General features: G+C 39.0%; 2 protein-coding genes across 3 annotated transcripts; one reads left to right on the top strand and one right to left on the bottom strand.

The window, feature by feature from the left end:
- Window positions 1-1,022: 1,022 nt before the first annotated feature.
- LOC117920581 (protein RESPONSE TO ABA AND SALT 1-like) lies at window positions 1,023-1,718 on the top strand. Its single transcript, XM_034838191.1, has one exon. It carries the CDS (start codon window positions 1,023-1,025, stop codon window positions 1,716-1,718), a length of 696 nt encoding a protein of 231 aa, XP_034694082.1.
- A 543-nt stretch (window positions 1,719-2,261) lies between these two features.
- LOC117920321 (acyl-coenzyme A oxidase 4, peroxisomal) lies at window positions 2,262-20,957 on the bottom strand. Of its 2 annotated transcripts, none has more exons than XM_034837771.1 (13): window positions 20,750-20,957; window positions 19,811-19,915; window positions 19,410-19,516; window positions 19,067-19,144; window positions 18,859-18,982; window positions 18,684-18,757; window positions 18,524-18,583; window positions 18,302-18,411; window positions 16,676-16,835; window positions 3,526-3,602; window positions 3,251-3,422; window positions 3,085-3,177; window positions 2,262-2,683 (listed from the first exon to the last, which is right to left on the bottom strand). In XM_034837771.1, exons 1-13 carry the CDS (start codon window positions 20,796-20,798, stop codon window positions 2,552-2,554), a joined length of 1,341 nt encoding a protein of 446 aa, XP_034693662.1. In that variant the 5' UTR covers window positions 20,799-20,957; the 3' UTR covers window positions 2,262-2,551. The 2 variants fall into 2 exon arrangements, with proteins under 2 accessions (XP_034693662.1, XP_034693663.1); XM_034837772.1 differs by having other exon boundaries at window positions 20,771-20,957.
- Between the last annotated feature and the right edge of the window lie 1,107 nt (window positions 20,958-22,064).

Raw genomic sequence — 22,064 nt, 5'->3', positions numbered from 1 at the left:
GTTTTATTTACTAAGTTATAAAATGATATAAAAAAAATTATCTCCAAAATAATAATGGTCCAATTGAAAAAGAACCCTTAACCAAAGTTTTGCACATAATATATAATATATAATTAAAATAAAAAATTATAATAAAGATATAAAAATAGGATTTCGCACCCTTTATCCTTCAACCTATTCTATCGCGTCTTTTACACGTTACCCTCTCAGGTTTAAAACTAAATATATTATTCTCCAAACTTCTTTAATATGAGCGCTCTTCTTTTTATATATATAGTGGAAGATGAACTTTGTTTGGAATTTTTTTGGTGATTGAATTTAACAGGAGGAACATTTAATATGAGCGCTCTTCTTTTTATATATATATTGGAAGAAGAACTTTGTTTGGAAATTTTTGGTGATTGAATTTAACGGGAGGAACAGAACACGTAATATGACATTATTGGAAACAAAACATGCAATAAATATTAATCTATTGTATTAAATACTGAAAGACATGAGGTGCAGAAAGGATGGACGTGTATCTATCGTCTATATATACGGATACGCATAAATATAACATTATTATATAGGAGCCACCATCCAGGTACTTGCAGAGGAAGAATGCTCACATCCCGACGAATTGCACCGAACCAGATTTTCTCAGAGAGTGTGTATGTGTGAAAGAGGAGAAGCGGTGGAGTTAGACGGCCACCGTCTTTGCAACTCTGCTCCACCAAGAGTATCCCACCTCTGATCAGGGATTAAGGGGTTTTCTGTCCCAACCCCGTCACATGCGTCTCACTAGCTGGATATTGAGTCGGTCCCTAGCTTGTCCAGTTGTCACTTGCCTACCGGGAGTGTATGCCAGAAAGATATTTTCCAGTAAGAAAAGCGCCACAGGCCAACTCATAAGTTGATGACGTCAATCACATTTACTCCAGCTTCCTACATTCGCCCGATCTTCATACTCCTTCCACTGTCTGAGTACATAAATTGAGACTTTCAAATTGGTGGGGTGTGTTTCTTGGGTGTGAGGGAAAATGGCAGAGAATCATAATAGTGTGGTTCTATTTGAGAGGTTTCTTCAACGGTGGATGGTTAGTCAGGAGAACTACCTAGACGAGCTTGTAACGACGGAGCGGAATTGTGGTGAATACGGAGAGAAGGAAATGACGGATTTGGTTTCGCGAGTGCTGACGCACTATCAACTATACTATGAGCAGAAATCCAGAGTGATCGAGAGGAACGTGTTTGTGGTGTTCTCACCACCCTGGTTCACCCCTCTGGAACGGACCCTCTTGTGGATCGGCGGGTTCAAGCCCGGGTTAGCCTTCCGAATCGTGGCTGAGGCCGTGGGGGAGCTGTCAGAGGATCAGAGGAGGAGGATGAATGAGCTGCAGGAGGAGACGAGGACGGGGGAGAGGTTACTGAGCGACGCGTTGGCGAGGATTCAGGAGACCGTGGCGGCGCCGCCCCTGATGGAGCTGGCGAGGCAGGCGTGTAGGCGAAGGGACGGGGAAATTCTGGGGAGTGACTCAGTGACTGAGTTGCTGAGCTCGGCTTTGGAGACGGTGGTAAGGGATGCGGAGTTGTTGAGGATGAGTACGGCGGTGAAAGTGGTGGAGATACTCACTCCCATTCAGAACGTGAAGTTCTTGGGGGCGGTGGGTCGGTTCCATATGAAGATAAGGACTTGGGGCTTGCAAAGAAACCGAGAGGGAGAAGCCAACGACTGAAAGAATGGAGTTTTTGGTTAGTTAAGAATAAAGATAGATGAATGAAACTAGACCTTTTCCATCAAGAAATATTTGTTGGAAGAGTTTATTAGGATTTAGGTTGAATATGGGGGTACTTTCCAATTTTCAAACTTCAACGGATCTCTCACCATCCCTTTTAATCCGAGAATCCGAGAATATGTATGGGTGTTGTAGTTTGTCTAGGACTAGCTACTACTACTTGTTACCGGTTCACTGCAGTGCATAAGCTTCATTCAATGGGGTCTGTTGTAATATATAAGATGTCTTCCCTTCATCTACTAGAGTATTCCATTTGTACGGATGGAAGCAAAAATATTTAGCTTAAAGATCATTATTAGCCTTTTCAGGATAAGAGGGATACGCAGCATCACCCAGTTCCCAAACTCTTCAATACTCTCTGACCAATATAATTAGGCCCAGCCCAGCTGCTGACATGACCAAACCCCACACTCCCCCACACCAAAAATGGAAGCAGGGCAACCAGTCAAATGGAGCATCAAAGAAAAATAGGGCTCCAAGTCGTAAAAAGCACAAACTTATGCTCGTTAGTTGGCATAATCATTAACAAATAAGCCACAGGAAAGGTAATCTGCATCTCATGTTGGTTATATCATCCAATCATGCTTCATAAAATTTAGTAATTTGAATAGAATCGCTGATAATTTAATACCCATAGGTAAAAGATCTGTTACACCTTTTTATTTCATTTCCTTTGGTTACTTCTACAAGCAGCACTGATAAGTTGCATCCATCTTTTATTTATTCTTGGCCTGTCCGCATGATAGCTGTATCAGCTGACACTAGTCTACGTGTTACAGGCGGCTACGTCGGTTCAGTGCGGCAGGCTTGAAGCTGGCAATACCAGTGATTTCCCTACCTGTCACCAAGGTGTTTATGTCATAGGTGCCTTCATATGTATAGATTGGCTCCAAATCGCAGAATGCCTGCAGCTCCACCAAAACAAGTCAAAATGAGACTTGAAAGAAATAAAGCTTTAACTCAGGCCCACAAGTGCACAGGATCCAAAACCCCATAATCAAATCTTAACAAGGATGCACCATGATCTCATGCAATCAAACTTCAGTTCAATCAGATTGGATGACTAAATCTTCCACACTGGATGCAATAAGCAGTGCTTAAAATTCAAATTTTTACCTTGGATATGTACCATACCCTATCAAATTTGAATTCATGACCTACTTATTGCAATATGAGAGATTTTGTCTTCGTATGGCCTTATCAAAATTGCAGTCTAAATCAAATATCCAGATCCTCTTTTCAAGTCCATTCCCCTCTATAGGTCTACAAAATTTAAAACATTGGAACAAGGGATCGAAGTGAAAACCTTTGCAACTAGAAAATCAGCCAAGATTCCATTGCCACCTAGTAACTCACGCCCAAGAGCAAGAGTCTCCCTTGCCTTCAAGGTGATCCATGCCTGATATACATTGGAGAAATATGTTATGACTAGTCAGTAAAATGGAGTCTGCATCTCCAGATTTCATATTCACCTTTGCCAAGCTGGCATGACCTGGAGTCATTTTACCCTTCTCATACAACTTGCAAAGTCGCCAACCAACAAGAGTCATCGCTTGAATATTACCCAGCATTTCAACAAGTTTCTGTTGGTTGATCTGGAAAGCTGCCAAGGGTGCTCCAAACTGTTTCCTCTCCTTTAGATACCTTCAACCACTTAAAATCAGAATGCAACATACTGAAGGCTGAAGACAAAATAGTGGTGATCAGATAAAGAGAACAGCATACATATCATTTATCACATTAATACCTGTGACACATATCATAGGCTCCCATTGAAATGCCTATAGGTTGCCAGGCAACCATGACACGTGAAACAGCAAGCACCTGTTTCCAATGGTGGTATTTAGATAAACAATGGGAAAAATTAAGCAACAGATATGGATACAAGAAAAAATACAATGAGAGGAGATAAGCATCAGAGGCAAGAAACCATCACAGGATACATGCAGATCCATGCACAATCAGCTTTGCAGAAGAACTCTGGGTGCAAGGAAGATAACCATTCAGCAAGTTCATACAAACATCCCACCTCCAACAGAAAACAAACTGCTGTTTTATTCAATCAATCTGCTGCATTATACTCGCTCACATGAAACCAAGACATAAAAGATCTAAATTCCACAAGCAGCTGTTGCTAAAACCATATTATCTTGTCCAGTCCTTGCTATTTTTATTTTTATTTTTATTATCTATAGTTTTTTATTGTTTTATAGGCATTCAGTCGTTCCTAAGGGTGCACTGCATAAAAACGCCATCCAACTAGTCAATTTCTCAAGAATTCTACCTTCTTACCAGCACTTCTAATATGTTATACAGTTTATCATATACAAATGTGGGTAAGAAAGTACCTAAGCTATATCAGCAAGAAGAGATACCATCTGAGGCAGATGTCTAGTCCCTCTACATGTGCTTCCTAAGTATGACACCATGGAAAATCAAGGGGAGGAAAAAATATCCAAATTTTGGATAATTTTTTTTCTTTCTGAGGGGGGGGGGGGGGGGGGGGGGGGGGGGGGGTTGTGTTGTGGTCAGGTGGAGAACATCAAACCAACATGCACAGTCTCTAAATTATTTCGTAACTTGCTAACAGATACAACAAAAGCATACAGACAATGCAACAACATCATGCAAACAGGAAAGATGAATGGACAACAGAGAAGGAGAGGTAGAAGACAAAACAAAACATAAAATAATGAAGACCACACCCTCACTGTAATAATGAGCAAGGATGGTAGAGAAAAGAGAAGAAAGCACAAATATAAGGGAATGAAAGCCACTCCCTCATTGTAATAATGAGCAAGGATGGTAGAGAATATTTTATCTTCCAGCAGCCATTCTGTGCATTTCAGATCTATTATTCAAGCCTCTGAATGGTGATACATGACCATCTTGTGTAATGTGTATTTTGATGTTATTTAGAGGCATCCGGGGATAAAGATACATTCAAAACCATAGGGAGAGGGTGATGGCAGTGGTTTCTCCCAGTGGTAAGTGCTAGTTTGGAGTGGATTCGAAGACCTTCGAGATTTCAATGAACGAGACCAAAGGGAAAGTGTTCGGAACAATCTACAAAAGGCACCCCAACTTTTCTTCTTGGGTTTGTTTTAGTGGTAAAGGCTTGAACTTCCTTTTGGAAGGGGCTGAGACCTGTAGTTGTCTCAAATTAGGGGAGCGTTTCAAAAAAGCTTGGGCGAAGGGGGGAAGAAGGTACCGGTTGGAGTTGGGCAATAACAAAGCAGAACGGTTTTTGTTTGGCACGACTTAGGATGTGGAAGGTAAGAGATTCTCCTTGGTGTTCCTGAAGGTAGGAGTGTGGTTGGGGGTTGGCAACTTCTGGCTGGGAAGTTAAGAAGTCCGGGTTTCTCCTTGACCCAAAGGGGAGAGAGTCCTCAGCCTCTTCTTTGAGGGGAAGGGGTCTCAAGGGGGGCAATGTCGGGAAGGAGAACCCAGCAGTAGTGGCAGAGTTTTCTGGTTCTGCAAAACTTCGGAATGTTGTGTGGTTAGAAATTGACAAGGGGGTGATTGACAACAAGGAAGTCTTGAGCAGGAGCTTGACGGGGAGATGGGGGCGGGGGAGGGGGGGGGGACACTTTCTGATCAACCCCCAGACCTCGTTTCTCTTAAGTATTGGGCTCAGTCCAATTCAATGTTGAAAGGAAATCTTCACTTGGCTCTGTTAGGAGGTCTCCTTATCCTCTTTGAGTTTGAAGATGCCGTTGAAGCTGAGAGGGTGTTGCACTCAAGGGTCAAGTGGTTTAAAGGAAAATGCCTCTTGTTGGATTGGTGGAGCCTCTTTGTTGGGTGTGTCTCGTAGAGGACAGGAAGAGTTGAGAGGTGTGGGAAAGAATTCTGGGTCTTCCACTACATCTTCAAGGGATGAGTTTTTTCAAGAACTTAGGGGAAGCTCGCGATCACTTTGTGGGTGTTGACGAGGACACATCGGAACATAGGAACTTGCAGTAGGCCAAGGTCCTTGTCGGGGTAAGAGGGTAGAATTTCCCTATCTCTCTGCAAGTAGTGGCCGGTTCTACCTGTTTCGCGATCCAGTTGTGGTGGGAGACTACTCCATGGATCAGTGACGTGCAACCTTCGCGATGTTGCAGAGGAAGCGGGGGAAAGGATGAGGGTGAGGTTAGGTCACTCCCACCCTCCCCCCGCCCCCAAAGAGTGGCTGAAGTTTGCTCTGGGAAAGTGGATGGCCAGGTGTCGATGGTTGACCCGCTGCTCTCTGCAAATGGGGGAGAGGACATTATTCCTAATGTGATAGGAACGGCTACAAATACAGAAGGGAAAAGGGAGCTTTGTGGAGCGGGTGCTTTAGAGGCTTTGTTGGGCTTAGAGAAGGAGGCCCTTGCTGCTGGATCCTGGGCCATGTTGGGCTCTATTAAGCCTTAAAAGGCTTTCTTTAGGCAAGGCCCAATTGGAAGTGGGTCAGGCTTGTCTTTTAAAAGGAGGGGCGAATTTCCACTCTTCTCCCAAAGAAGTTCTTCACGTTCGATGCCCTAACTTTCCGTCCACAACAATGGGTACACCCCAAGGCCTCAACCCTTGTGTGTCATTTCTGATGGCTTCGGAGGCAAACTCGAAATCATTAGCAGACATCGCTTTCTTAGAAGAAGTTCTCAAATTCCAAGGTACACTTTCTTCATCCCGTTCTTCTTGAGGGGAAGGGCCTTCTTCTTCTTCTACTCCTTTCTGGGTGTCAAAATCTCCTATTCTGGGCAGGGATTGCAGAGGGACAGCGATGATTCAGAAGCTTTGGGGAGGATCCCCCAAGTGGGAAGAGGGTGCGTTAGAGGTAAGGGCCGAATCTGTAAAGGGGCCTCTCTCTATGGTTCTGCAAGATGGGTCGGAGGTGGTTTTCCTAGAGAATGCTTCCTCCGGAGAGGATCTGCCCTCCGACAAGGAACTCTCCAATTTCAAAGATTTCAGTAGATTCTTAGGAATGCCGGTTGAGGGGTGCGAAGAAAAAATTGTTTTGCTTTTGAAGAAGTTGAAGAAGATGGTAGGTGGAGGGACCCCTTGTAGAAGGAGAAAGAAAAAAGCGATGTCTGCATCACGCTCTGAAAGGGAACTTAAGAGATGGGATTGTACAGTTAGCTATGGAGAGCCTATGCTTGCGAATAGAAGGAGCAGCAGGAACAAATGGGAAATGATTCCAGTGGATTGATGAAGATCAAAATCCTCTCTTAGAATGTTAGAGGGCTCAATGACAGGGAGAAAAGAAGGATGGCTAAGTTGGTAGCTAGATCCTAGAAGGCAGATTTAGTTTGTTTTTTAGAAACAACGGTGCAAGAGATGTCGTTAAAGGTGGTGAAAAGCTTGGGTGCTGGAAGGTCTATGGATTGGGGTGCAGATGCTAGGGGTGCCTCAGGAGGCATTCTAATTTTTTAGGACAACAAGATTCTGGAACTCTTGGAGCTAGAGCGTAGTGGTTTCACCATCTCGAGATGTTTTAGGAATGTGGAAGATGGTTTTGTTTGGGTAATCACTGGTATCTATGGACCAGTCCCATCGAGGGAAAAAAAAAAGAGTTTTGGAAAGAACTAGGTGCAATTAAAGGCCTGTGGGATGATCCCTGGTGCATTGGGGGGGGGGGGGGGGGGGGGGGGGGGGGGGGGGGGGGGGGGGGGACTTCAATTCCATTAGATTTCCAGGGAAAATGAGGAATGGGCTCATTCTAAGAGCAAAGATGAGAAGGTTCTTTAAGGTCATTGAGGAGCTAAGCCTAAAGGATCTGCCCTTTTCCAGTGGTTAGTGCACGTGGTACGGTGGTCTTAATTCTCAAGTAGCGTCAAGGTTGGACCGCTTTCTAGTCTCCAACGAGTGAGAGGATCATTTTTCGGGTGTCTTTCAATGTGTTCTCCCTAAAATCGTCTCTGATCACTGTCCCATTTCTCTGGAGGGTGGGGGGGAGGGGGTTAAAAAAGGCAAGACTCCCTTCCGCTTTAAGAATATGTGGCTTCTGTCAGATGAGTTCAAAGAGCTAGTAAGAGAGTAGTGGACTAGGTACTCAGTTGCACGGTCTAACAGCCACTGCCTTGCTGAAAGTTGCAAGCTCTTAAAAGGGATCCAAGAAAATGGAATAAAGATGTTTTTGGTAATGTCTCTACTAGAAAATCAGAGGCCTTCTCTCGAATTCAATTCTAGGATTCAAAGAAGAGTGTTAATCCCCTGTCTTTTAAGGAAGCAGAGGCTTGAATGAGGGATTTGGAGGAGTACAAGAATTGCGTTTTAATGGAAGAAACTTTTTGGAGACAAAAGTCTAGGAATTTTGGTTAAAGGGGGGAGATAAGAATACCAAGTTTTTTCATAAGATGGCCAATGTCAAGGCAAGAAGAAACTTTTTATCCAATGTGAAAATTAATGAGGTCACTCTTACTAATGAGGAAGATATCAAGTCTAGGGTGTGTAGGGCTTATAGGATTGTTAATGGAAAACGAGGACTAGAGACCGCAAATTAGGGATTTACAGTTTTGTGTTATGGGGATAGAAAGGTCCAGAAGTTTAGAGGTGCCTTTCTCAGAAGAAGTGTTCAAAGCCCTGTGCAGCCTCTCTGGCGATAAAGCGCTTGGTCCAGATGGCTTCACCATGGCATTTTGGCAATTTCTTAGGAATTTACCAAAGTCAAGATTATGGCCTTTTTTGGTGACTTTTTCCACCTTGGCACTTTCCAGAGAAGTCTAAACTACGATTTTCTTGTTTTGATCCCAAAAAAGGGGGGTGCGGAAGAGTTGAAAGGTTTCAGACCGAGAAGTTTGATTGGGAGCCTTTACAAATCGTTTGTCAAAGTCTTGGCAAACAAGTTGAAACTAGCTGTAGGGAAGGTGATTTCATAGTACCAGCATGCCTTCATTCAAGATAGGCAGATTCTGGATGTCGCACTCATTGCAAATGAGGTTGTCAACTCCAAGTTGAAGGATAATCTCTCTGGTCTCCTTCTAAAGTTGGACATTGAGAAGGCATTTGATCATGTCAATTGGGACTGTCTTCTATCAGTTATATCCAAGATGGGATTTAGGCAGAGGTGGATTAATTGGATCAGATGGTGTATCTCCACAACTAATTTCTCAATTTTAATTAATGGAACCCTTTCAGACTTTTTTCATAGCACTAGGGGCTTAAGACAGGGCGACCCTTTATCCCCTTATCTCTTCTTATTAGTCATGGAGACTCTCAGCCAGCTGCTGTTCAAAGCCAAAAGTGGGGGTTTCATTAAGGGGTTTAAGGTGGGAAGCAATAGTGGAGTAGGAAGGGATCTGCTCCATCTTCTGTTTGCTAACAACACCCTTTTATTTTGCGAGGCCAATAATGAGCAGCTGAGATACTTGAGGTAGGTCTAGGCAGCCTGCTCTGAAGGACTCCGTTGAACTGATCAAGCCAATTTTGAGTCACTAAAAATCTGTTCAATCTAACCCAAGATTGATTATTTTGTCCCCCGTTCCAAGTGAACAATCCCCCTTGCATAGGCAAATCTACTAGCTCTAACTCATCAACTATCTGAGCAAATCTTCTCATCGGTGTTGTTAACATCCCTTGCCTACTCCTTTCCCTTTGAAATAAAATGATATTGAAATCACCCCCTAAACACCAAGGGTCTTCCCAAATTCCTCTGATCGCCCCTAGCCCTTCCCACAAACATTCCCTTTCCTCTCTAGTGAACGGTCCATATACTCCCATGAACATCCAGACAAACCCATCTTCCACATTCCTGAACCTACAAGAGACTGAATATTGACCCACCTCCAAATCTAGTACTTCCAACGCCCTTTTATCCCAACAAATCAAAATTCCTCCCGCTGAGCCAAAAGCATCCAAAGTCCCCCATTCTAAAAATCTCCTAATGTCCAAACTCCTCACCACACCATCAGTCATTGCATGAATTTTCGTCTCCTGAAGAGAAAATAAATCCACCTTCTGATTTCCTATGAGAGCATTTATTAATTTCCTTTTGGAGCTGTCATTTGCTCCACGCACATTCCAACTCAACAATCTGATCTTCATGGGACTTCCAAGAGTTGACACCCTCTTCCCTGCATGGGGCATTTCTGTTTCTTCCCTCCCTCATAATTAATTGAGCACTCTAGTCTCTTTAACTCCCTTTCAAATTTTGATTTCTCCAATGAACCTTTACTATGAATTCTCTCTCTTCTTTTTCTAATTTTGATCAAAAAAAGCTAGAATATCCTTTTCCAACCCCTCTGTCGAAAAACCCAGAAAGTTGTTGAACTTTGCCAAGCAGCTTTCCTCCCAACTATTCTCCTCCCAACCTCTATCTTCCTATGACTCAAATTGAGTTGAACACAACTCCACTCTTCTTTCCTTATTGCTACCATTATTCACCTGTATCAAATCCCAATAGGCAGTGGTTACACCCTCTGTAATCCCAGATGCAGTGACCATACGCAACGGAATCTCCCCCTGAACTACCTCACTTATTGCCCCAGAAAAGTCGTAATACTCCCCCATCATTGGAGTCCGACCAAAAGAAAAAGAATGAGATGGAGATGACCCAGAATCCCTTCTTCCCCAAGAAACAAAATCATCCCCATACCTCAAAGCTTCTTCAACTAAAGCTTGATCAGTCTTTGACCTCTCCACTATTAGTTGCTCTTCTACTAACTACTTCCTCATTCCTTCCATCACCCAGAGTTTAATAAACTTTGATTTAGAGTTGCTCCAATTTCTTGGGCCAGACCAGGTTGGAGAATGGGCCATAACATTCTGGGCTCTGTCCACTAGAGGAAGCTAAGAAGGGCCTGGGCTTGATTCCCCATCCAAGTCGTCTATCCCAATAGTCGTATTATTCTCCTCTTCACTAGCCCACCAAAAATCCTTTGAAGACGACGGCCCATCTTCAGCCACTACAACCCTTTTTAATTTTAAATCCGCTAATGGACCTGACTTAGAAAGCCCACCTGCCAACTTAAAATCTTTTAAATCCACTAATGGGCCTGACTTAGAAAGCCCACTCACCAACTTGAGTCCTTCAAAGGGTCGGGCCACCGACCTGTTTTGGCTCCGTCTTGAGTCCACTTTATTCCCCAGCCTGCTCACCTGCCCACATGTCCCTTCGACTAGCCACTGCAGAACCTTGAGCCCCGCATCACCCTCCTCTTCCACCACACGCAGGCCAACGTGGGCGTTAACATCACCCCCGACCTCATCTCTAGAGTTGTTTGTTTTCCCTCAACTGTCGAACGATGCCTTTCTCAGTGACGGCCTAATCTCCCACCATAGAATCAGGGAGTAACAGACCTCTTCGATCCAAATGTCCAGCACGTTAGGTAGGTCTTCACCGTTCGTCTTCACCAAAATACGAGCCCACTGTAACTCCTCCATTTTCTTCGTCTGGGAATCAACTGCTAAAAATCCATCACACTCCTCCCCCACCCGTCTCAATATGATCGGATCCCATAAGAAGACCGGTAACCCCACGATTTTTACCCAAGCCGCACTTCTTTTCTCTCCTTCAACCAAGCACCCAGTCTTAGGGCTCCAACTCTCCAAACACAAATGAATCCCTCCAAACGATCTCTTCCCATAATTGAGCACTCGCTTAGCTTCAACCAACGATTCAAATTCCAACAGCACCTTACCCTTTTCCATCTTTGCCATCCCTAGTTTACCTTTCAGCCCCCAAGCTTTTATCATTAGAATCCCCAATTTTTCCAAATCTTTTCCTCTCGCTGAACTAGGGTTCCAACATCTGACGAGGCAATGCTCCAATTTTCTCAAATTTCTGCTAATTTCCTTCTATCTTACCTCCACCCTAACTAAATCTCTGCCTCTGCTTCTCGGCATCTTAACCACCTTCGCATAAGACTTTTCCAAAATAGGTTTCAACGGTAGCGTCTCTTCCTGCTTTCTTTCCCTCCTTCCAGTGACTACTCCCATACTTCGTAACATCTCCGCCATAGTAAACTAACCTCCCCTTTCTCCTCTACCTTTCGGGATGAAGATCTCCGTTTTCCTTCCAACCCCTTTCACATCTTCTAGCTTTCACTTCTTTAATGCATTGATTCAAGCTTTCCAGGAAGACCCCTAGACTCGCCGGTCCCAACCTAATCCAAAAAGAGATTCCTCTCTCTCTCCACTGAAGTAGCTTGTTGTCTTCCTTTCTTCTCCTCTACTTCAATCTCAAATACCTTCGATTCCACTACAAATCTACGCCTCTTCAGTCTCCTCCGAATCTCCAATCGATTTTCTCTCTCTTCGCGCTCGCTCTCTCGTCTCATTTGCATTCAAATTTTTGTTGAAAGTGAAAGGTTTTAGTCAAGTGGTCCAAGAATGATTGGTAGACTTAAGTTAGGTAAAACTTTATATTCAATTTTTTGTTCTTCATAGTGGATGTTTTCAATTGGTTGTAAGTCTGTAGTTTTTTAAATCTATTTGGAGGTTTTCCACATTAAAATTTGGTGACATCGTCTCTTTCTCTCATTCTACTCTTTAATTTATTTTCAGATTTTAATATCATTGGGTACTTGGACATATATGTTTAATGGAAGAAAAATGAGTTTAAATAGGTGTGGTTATCCATTGGATATTTTGAATAATTTTTCTGTTCGTTTTGGTTAATGATATCTTGTAGTAATTGGAAATGAGTTAAGGAGAGAATTGTTCTTATAAATTAATTTTGAGGAGTGTTGAAGCATTTGCATGTGAATTACATCTATAAATTGTTGGGAGAGTGTTGTTGCATTCATACTTGCTTGTGAATTTTATACTTTGTTGAAAAGTTGTTGGAAGTGAAGTTTATTGACGTTGAGAAATTCTAAGGTTAGGTAATTTTTGTTGGGAGATTTTTTTAAATTGTTCAACAACACCTATATACCCCCCTCCTAGGTGTAGTCCATTATTGAAATTCACCTTTCATTAAGGTTCCGAGTTTCTTTGTCCTACTACTTATGGCAACAAAAGAGGGTTTTTTTTTTTTTTCTCTCTTTTAAATCTAGGGATTGAAAAAAAAAATTAATACAATTATCATTGAACCTAAAGAATAAAAATAAGTGTTTTTTTTTTTTTCAATTGGAAAGCAAACAAAATCAATTTTTTTATTGTGTTGTCCTTTACAGGGACTAAGTTGTTATGTCATAATAAGATTTCAAGTCTTAGCGATGAGTATGAATCTCCAAGATATATATGAAGAAAGGGAATTAGTATTAGTTGTAATTAAAGTCGGATTAATATTACCTGAAATTAAATTAGGATTAATATTTATCAGAGTAAAACTAGGAGTAGCTAATGAGGTTAAAGAAGAATTAAAATTACAGTCATATTAGGTTATTAGAATCCTACTAGACTTTAGATTTCTTAGAGAAGCCTATAAATAAGTCTAATTGATGTAAACCGAAATAAACTTAAGTAATGGATTGATGATTAATAATATCATGTTTTCTTACATACTTTGCAATTTTCAATAGGGAGACTCCATTGATTTTTTTCTATGTAAAAGTCCTAAAAGGCCTTAATGAGACTCTAAGGTTTTTATTTCTTTTTCTTCGTATATTTTTTTTTCTCTACCATAAACTTTATCCCTTATTCCTCTCCTTAAACCCCTTTTTAAAAAAAAATATATATATATATTCCCTAGCCCAACTATTTGATGGTAGGCAACCATCCTAGGGTTGTCCTACATCAGTTTTGGTATTAGAGCAAAAGTTCTTGGCTTGAAGGCATATACAATTAAGGAATGGAGCAACTTACACAAACATGAGTTCAAAAAATACTTTTAACAATCAAGATGTCATTACAACATTGTTAGAGGAAATTTTTGTCGTACAACAATCCCATCAAGATGTTATAATACAACTAAATAGCAAACTTAATGAGATCATGAAGTTATTAGAAAAGAGTCATGAAAAATGCCTAATTGAAGATGAGTTTGCAAGCCACCAATTCGGACAATAGTCTCATAGACCATGTGACAAACAAGGCATTTTATGACGGGAAATCAAAGAAGGGGCAAAATCTTTGAGCCAAATGATGATGTGACAAAAAAGGTACAACTTGAAGTTGCTGAATTTTAAAGAAAATAAAATCTAACAGCTTTTTTTTATTGGATTATGTCGATGGAAGATTGTTTTGATTGGTGTGATATGCCTGAAAGCAGAAAAGTCCGTTTTGTGAAGGCATAATTGAAAGGAGCAACACGCTATGGTGGCATAATATTGAGAATGAACTTTATAGAACCACACAACCTATAGACACATGGGACAAGATGAAGGAGCACTTTCTCCCAACTGACTGTAACTAGCTCATGTACACAAAATTGTTTTCTCTCAAACAATGTACTAAGTTGAAGAATATACAAAAGAATTTCATGAGTTGAGCACTCGGAATCAAGTGCGGGAAAGTGAGGCTCAACTAGCAACCCGTTATAAATCTAGACTTCAAATGGAGATTCAACTTGAGATGATAGTTGCATGCACTTATACCGTGGATGATATTTATCAACTAGCCCTTAAAATAGAAGAGGGCTTAAGTTCCAGCCTTCCTGACATCCAAGTTCACAAATTAAGACTATCTTCAATCAAACAACAAGCAAACCATTAAGCACAACAAATTCCAATCTTCTAACCATGTAAATGGTGAGTGCAACAATCAACAAGCTTCACATGTGGTAATAGAGATGCTAAAAAGGGTCAAACTTCAATTAGTATTGGAGATGAAAAGGTAGGTATGACTCCTTTATGCTTTAAGTGTGGTGAGCATGATCATTATGTTGTTGTGAGCATAAGCAGGGTTTACACTTATTGTATTGAAGAACCAGAATCTGAATTGGAGAGTTATCCAAAGGAATAAGAGAACCATGGTGAAGATGAACTTAGTGAAACATGTGATTACTATGATGGTATGACAAAAGGTTATAGTCTTGCAATGCAACCTTTGTTAGTTGTCCCAAAGGTGAAAAGAGAAGAGGATTGACAACTTCCTAGCATCTTTTGAACTCATGTTGCATGCCAAGGAAGACTATGTACTATGATTACTGATAGAGGTAGTAGTTCTAACTTAGCTTCAAATGAACTTGTTAAGAAGCTAAACCTTAAAACATGGAAACATCTAAATCCCTTTTGAGTAGCATGGGTTAATGACACATCTATTCCAATAAGTTTCCATTGCTTGGTCACATTCCTTTTTGGTAAGGACTATGAAGAGTCTATATGGTGTGATGTTTTGACAATGAAAGTTGTTCAAATTGTGATCGGAAGACCATGGCTTTTTTATGAAAGGGTCCAACATGATGGATATGAGAACACTTGCACACGTACACAATGGGCGTAAGAAAAACCTCCATCCAATGAAGGAAATTTCACCACTTAAACAACCAAAATGTTAAATAGCATCCCTGAAACCAAAAGAGCTATCAAATACTCTCATTAAGGAGCAATTCAAAGTTACTAGAAATGAGGTAGAAATCGTCAATGATGAATCTAGAATGAAAGAGGTGATGAAATCAATCCTAGAACAACCTGTAGGAGAGTTCAAAGAAATTGTAATAGCTTTAGAAGAACTAGTGCTTGACTTTCCAAGGCAAAACATTATCGTGATTGGTGGCAAACATGAAGAAATCTATGATATAACAAGAATTGCTAAAATTTCTTTTGAATATAGGGAATTCAAGAATCTTGTTATCCTTTAACACAATTTACAAAGAAAAGTGTAGGAAGCAACTCTCCACAAGCTTGTTCATGACATAATTATTTTGACAACTATCAACTTGGTTTACAACACTAAAATGTTTTTTGAAGCTTGGTACTTGTCTTGCATGATATTAAACAAGTTTAAGAGATCTTGAGATTCTAAGATCCTATTTTATCATGTTTAAGTGTCGACAAAGAAAGAAAGGATGGAAGGCATTGCTCGGGATTTCAATTGATTGTGGAAAATTACTAAAACTCGAGGTCGAGTTTTTTTTCAAGTTGAGGGGGAGTTTGATGAGAATAAATCTCCAAGATATACATGAAGAAAGAGAATTAGTATTAGTTTTAATTAAAGTAGGATTAATATTACTTGAAATTAAATTAAGATCAGTATTTGTTGGAGTTAAACTAGGAATAGCTAATGAGGTAATAGGTGAATTAGAATTAGAGTCATATTAGGTTATTAGAATCTTAGTACCCTTTAAATTTCTTAGAGAAGCTTCTAAATAAGACTAATTGATGTAAGCCAAAGTAATGGATCGATGATTAATGACATCATGTTTTCTTGCATACTTTGCAATTTTCAATGGTGAGACTCCATTGGTTTCCTTCTACGTGAAACTCCTAGAAGGCCTTAGTAAGACTAAGGTTTCTATTTTTTTTTTCTTCTATATTATTTTTCCATATTTTTTATTTTATTTGTCTTTACCATAAAATTTATCCCTTGTTCCTCTCCTTAAACCCTAAAAATAAATAAAAACCCTAGCCCACCTATTTGATTGTAGGCAACTATCCTAGGGTTGTCCAACATCACATAATTTTGAGTTAATGACATAAAATTGTCATTATACAGAAGTTCTCTTTCTACACTATTTTGATTCTGTCAATTGAATACAATCAAATACAATACATGAAGAGACAATCCTACACAAAACTATATGGGGGGAAAAGGCATGCCTCTCATCAAACTGAAACCAATTTATCTTTAAGTTATGCAATAAGGCTGATAAACAATGTCAGTCTTTTATTAAGATCGTCAGAAATTGGGCTATAATAACATATTAATAGAACTGCCAATGCATCAAACAGAGAGGGACAAACAAGGAACTCTCATAGGTCACAACCAGAGATGACATGCTACCCATTTTTCAGATGATGGTCAACTGAAAAAATTACAAAGCAGGCTGGCTAAGAAATGAATCAATGATTTAAGGAAAGAAATCATCATTTAAGAGAACTACTATGCTGCCATACCTTGTTTGTATCCTGAAAAGAATTAACACCTGGTAGTCTGTCCTCATCAGGGACAAAAACCTTCTTAAATTGAATATCTCCATTTTGAACAATTCGTAGACCAATTTTATTTTGTATTTTTGTAGCAGTTAGCCCAGGGGCACCCTTCTTTACGATGTATCTGAAGCAGAAAAACCAGAGCCAAACTGCATGTTAAGTAATGAGCACTCCTATAAAACAGGCAAAGAACTAAAACAACCATGCCAATATAGGGAACAGTCTATCACATGTAGTTGTTGTAAGCAGAAACATAAGTACATCGATAGCAGTAAATTAAAGGAAATCACTATGGCAAACTGTCCCATAAAAAATCTCTATGCCACAAATCTATAGAACTAATGACCCCAATCACTCTCGCTCACCTCTTGGTTCACTACTTCTATGGTTCCTCTTTTAGGTCTCATTTTCTTCCAAAACGTGATGCTGTGGATCATGGCCCTTGATTATTGACACCCTCATGAGCTGTTGGGTTTCCCAAAATGTCAAGTATTCTATGCAAGATATTTTGTTTTTTTTTTTCCCATCTTTTTGCGGTGCTCCTGTACCTCTAATCCTGGTTTCCAGTTTGTTTAGTATCTTATTTCAAGCCTCTGAATCTTTTCATTGAGGCATTGTCATTGCCCTTGGAGCTCCATTTAATGCATGCTTAACTGTTCTTTTTTATACGACTTATGGGGAGTGCTAGAGAGGAGAAGAATCTCATATTCTACTTAGATGGTATTGGGGATGGGTGGACCCCTCTTTTCTCAAGGGCGTTTAATGATTGGGAGATTGAGATGGTGGAGCGTTTTATGCTTAAGATCCAAGCCTTTAGGGTGCAAAGGGAGGACGAGGATAAAGTGGTGTGGACAGCTTCTAAGAGTGGAGCTTTCTCAGTCAAGTCGCTATATTCTATGTTGGAGCCAGGAGGTTCTCTTTTGTTTCCTTGTGGTAGTATTTGGAAGGCGAATGTGCCGCCTAAGGTAGCATTCTTTGCTTAGGAGGCTTCTTGGGGTAAAATCTTAACTTTGAAACAACTCCAGAGGAGGGGGTACTTGTTGACAAATAGGTGTTTTCTATGCCTTTCTGAAGTAGAGACGGTGGATCACCTTTTACTTCATTGTGCAAAGACGCGGGCTTTGTGGAGTCTTATTTTCTCCTTTTTTGGTGTGGATTGGGTTTTATCAAGTTCAGTGAAGGATACTCTCCTTGGGTGGCATGGAGCGTTTGTGGGGAAAACCCATAAAAAGACTTGGCAAATGGCCCCCTTATGTATTTTTTGGTCAGTTTGGAAGGAAAGAAATTTGTCAGCGTTTGGGAATGAGGAGCTTTCACTTCAAAGATTGAAATATTCATTTGTATGTAATCTTTGGTCTTGGGTGAGGGTGTTTATAGTTTCGAGCCCTTCTTCTCTTGTTAGCTTTTTAGATTGGTTAAGCTCTAAGTAAGGGATGGTAAAGTGTATTTTGTTTCTTTCCTCCCCCCTTGTTTTCGAGCCTTTGGGCTACTCTTGTATACTTAGAGGGCACTGGTTTGGTGCTTCCTCTTTTTGTTTAATATAATAGCCTTTATCTATCAAAAAAAAAAAAAATCTCATATTCTACTTACCCATTTATCTGATTGGTGGTCGTATTCCTAGCAAAAATAATCAACACATCAGCAAAGGTACTATTGCCTATCCAACGCTTTTGGCCTTCAAGTATCCAACCTCCTTCCACCTGACCATCCAATGACACAGCAATAAGATGATATTTGGTGAAATTAAGAATTCTGAAGCGGACAGGATAAGCAAAAGTAACCAGTCTGCTACAACTAAAAAATGGATTGGACCTTTGTTGCTGTTGTTTTCAGAGAACTTGCATCACTTCCATAGTCAGGCTCAGTTAAGGCCTGCAGTGTAGAAAAACATTTCAAGTGATTCAAGGATAGCATGAGCAGATATCAACAATGCATCAGGATCCATACAATGCCAAAACAATGAGCTGCTCACCCAACAAGCTATAGTGTTTAATTGTGCCAAAGAAGGTAGATATTTCTGCTTTTGTGCCTCTGAACCGCACAGTGCTATCCTTGGCCATCCACATAAGTTGTACAATGTCATGATTCATGAACCAGCAATGAATACACTATCAACAGTAAAGAATCAACTTATATCAAGACCTCACCAATAGTAAGCATTGCCAGAGAAGAATGGACCAAAATGAAAGTAGAACAGCTCGCATCAACCCTGGAAACTTCTGCAGTAGTAATAGCACTTGCAGTAACGGAAAGACCTGGGCACCCATAACCCTGATGGCCCAAGCTGATTAAACTTCCATGTTCCATAATTTTGACCACAGATAAAAGAAAAAGGACATGGAGTGTATAAAGTACCTTGATTGTTCCACCAGCAATACGCAGGGCAGCAAGCTTTGGAACAACATGAAATGGAAACTCTGCCTTCTCCCAGTACTGAACAAAATAGTATCACATAAGTATCATTTTTCCCTTTGGTAATCAAATACAGGACCAACTAGACAACCACAAATAGGAAAAACATCAAGTCAGGGGAACTGTATATTTTTAGTAGCATCTTTTAAACAGTATGTGTATTTACTAACATAGCATGACAAGAAATCCTAAAAATTGTTCCATCATTCATCCATCATTATTCTATATTCACTAAGAAACTCAACATCTAATCTTCTAAGAGTTTGAAACAAAATGAGGAGAATACCTCTGTCATTATCGGAGCAATATCCTTTTCCACGCACTCTCTCACTTTCATCCGGAGGGCTTGCTCTTCGGGAGTTAGAAGATCATCAAACTGATAATAGTCTGAAGCTGTAATTTTAAAGATCAAAACATTAAGAATAAAAGAAGATCCTAATACTCAATATGGGAGTATGCACAATCAATATCTTTGAAAAATAAATAAATGTAGGGAACATGATGAAATGGAAGTCGCCTTTTTTTCCTATGAGCAATGAATAACAATCTTGCTCCGCTACCAATAGTTTCCAGATATATTAATTGATTATAGTAATGGTGAAATCTTAAAATTTGATCAGAAAAGTCCAACCTAACATGTACAAATATCTTGAATTGCTTAAAAAGAATCATGATCATCAATCTTACCACAGGGAGGAAATATGGATGCCGGAGTTGCTTGGGGGAATGCGACAGAAACATCCAAGGATGGTAAACCAAAATAAGAACCCTTTTTAGCCTTTTCAGAATCATCTGTAAGATATTGAAGATAATTAGCAAAAGAATTCCACCATTACTACTTGAAAGAATACAACTATGAAACTAGCTAATAATAATTGCAGAATAGCTTGACCAAACTAGGCTTAAAAAAGAGAGAGAGAATAAGAAAGCCTCCATTTTAATGGTAAATATAACATGAATCCACCTTTACAGAAGATCAACCCAGCAGTAAATAACAGTATGCATACAATCGGAGTCGAATTGATTGAAAACCTAGTTTTCATTCTACTTGCAGATTTTTAAAATATCAAAGCAATCTTCCATCGAGGTCAAAACACTTGAGTACTGTTCCATTAGCGTTTTGATTTTCTTCCTTTAGGAGCTAAAATTAATGCAATTTGGATCTCAAAAGCAAGAAAACTACATGAAGACCAATGAATACAGCACAGTCATTCTGTTAATTCGAGAATACTACTCCTCCTCTACATCCCAAATTAAGAACATAAATCAGGACAATTGTTAGAAACACTTGATTGCCTCTTATGTGATCGGAAAACGCATAACTAGAATGTAAAATGAATCAATCTGACAGGGAAAAACCTAATGATACAGAACAACGTTTGGTTGGCGAGACAAACCAAAAGGAAAATTCAATTACAACCCTTCTACCATCAGCTGTCTCTTCACAGACAACCAAATTAATCAACTCAATGAGTTCAAAGACCTTGAACAATCGAAATCTAAACCCACGAACAACATGTAAAACTCCAAATTTACTTTTTTTTTCTTCCCTTTGCTCGGCAACCAAACAGAGAAATCAGAAATCAGAGAAAAAGAAACCGTGGAAACTTAGTGGAAATAAGAGACCTGGATTGTTGGATGAATAACCTGCGTTATTGGATGAATAAATCGTCATGGGGATTGACGAAGGACGGAGAGAAATGGAAGATCCGGTGAAGTTAAGGGTTTTCGCAGAAGAGAAGAGAGTCAAAGCTTAGAAATATGGCACGCATCTTTAGGACTGGTTTTAAAAGAGACTGTCGTCATTCAGCTGAAAAACGAAAAACATCACGGAGAATCGTGTTTTCTATATATGACCTTTTTAAGGATATAAAAGAGTGATGGACTAAAATACCCTATCACCTTTTACATAAGCTTTTTGGTTTGTATTGAATCACTATTCATGCAATCATAATAATTATATTTTAACAATTTAAATTTTTCTTTATTTTAAAATTTTTTATATATATAAATAATTAAAAATCAGCATTATTTTCTAGGAAGAATTGTGTTTTGGGTCCAATTGGATACAAAAATTAATATTTTGTCCATATATTATACATATTTAAGCTCAGACACAAACAAAGTATGAAAATTAAGATAAAGGATATTATCTTTCATTAATCCTTAAAATACCCTTAAACCTTATATAGGCACATAGTGAGTGTGAATTTCAATTTTTTGTGTTTTTTTTTCCCATTTTCTATTCCCTACTAAGTATTACTCATTTCTAACTTTTTTTTCTTTTTCTTCCAATCTATAATTCTATTTTACGTCAGATAAAAAGAAATAATTTTTTTTGTTTTTCATTTTTTAAAGATATTGAATTTTTTTGCTCTTATTATAAGCAATTTGGGATTTTTCATCCAAATATTTTTTATCTTTTAGTTTAATTTTTATTTTTTATTTTAAATTTATATTTCTCTCTTATTTTTAATTATTTTTTATATTTTCTACATTAACCATGTTTTAAAAAATTTTAAAATTGACTATTACTTCACTTTATTATATATATCCTTTTAGCTTTTTAATTTTTAATGTTTTTATTTTAAAATTTTTAAAAAGATAAATTTATTGAAAAAAATAATTAAAATATAGAGTTGTAATATTATATTAATAATTTTTCTTATTTAGATAGACTAATACAAAGTATTTTGACTCATAATAAAAAAATTGTCAATACAATTTTTTAGTTAAACTTTATAAATTATATTTCAAATAAATATATTATATAAAATTTTATCTAAAAATTATTGAAAGTGGTAAGTAATTTTTTTATTATTGATTTTCAAACTTATCTAATTTTTTACTTGAAAGGTAATAGAACATGTTTACAAAAAAAATAATAGTTTTTCATTTTTTAAATAAATGAGTATAAATATATTAAAAGAATTAAAGATAA

This window comes from Vitis riparia, chromosome 8 (genome assembly GCF_004353265.1).
Source record: "Vitis riparia cultivar Riparia Gloire de Montpellier isolate 1030 chromosome 8, EGFV_Vit.rip_1.0, whole genome shotgun sequence".
Taxonomy (NCBI): Eukaryota; Viridiplantae; Streptophyta; class Magnoliopsida; order Vitales; family Vitaceae; genus Vitis; species Vitis riparia.
The sequence above is the reverse complement of the archived record's forward strand: the minus strand, read 5'-3'. Positions and strand labels throughout refer to the sequence as shown.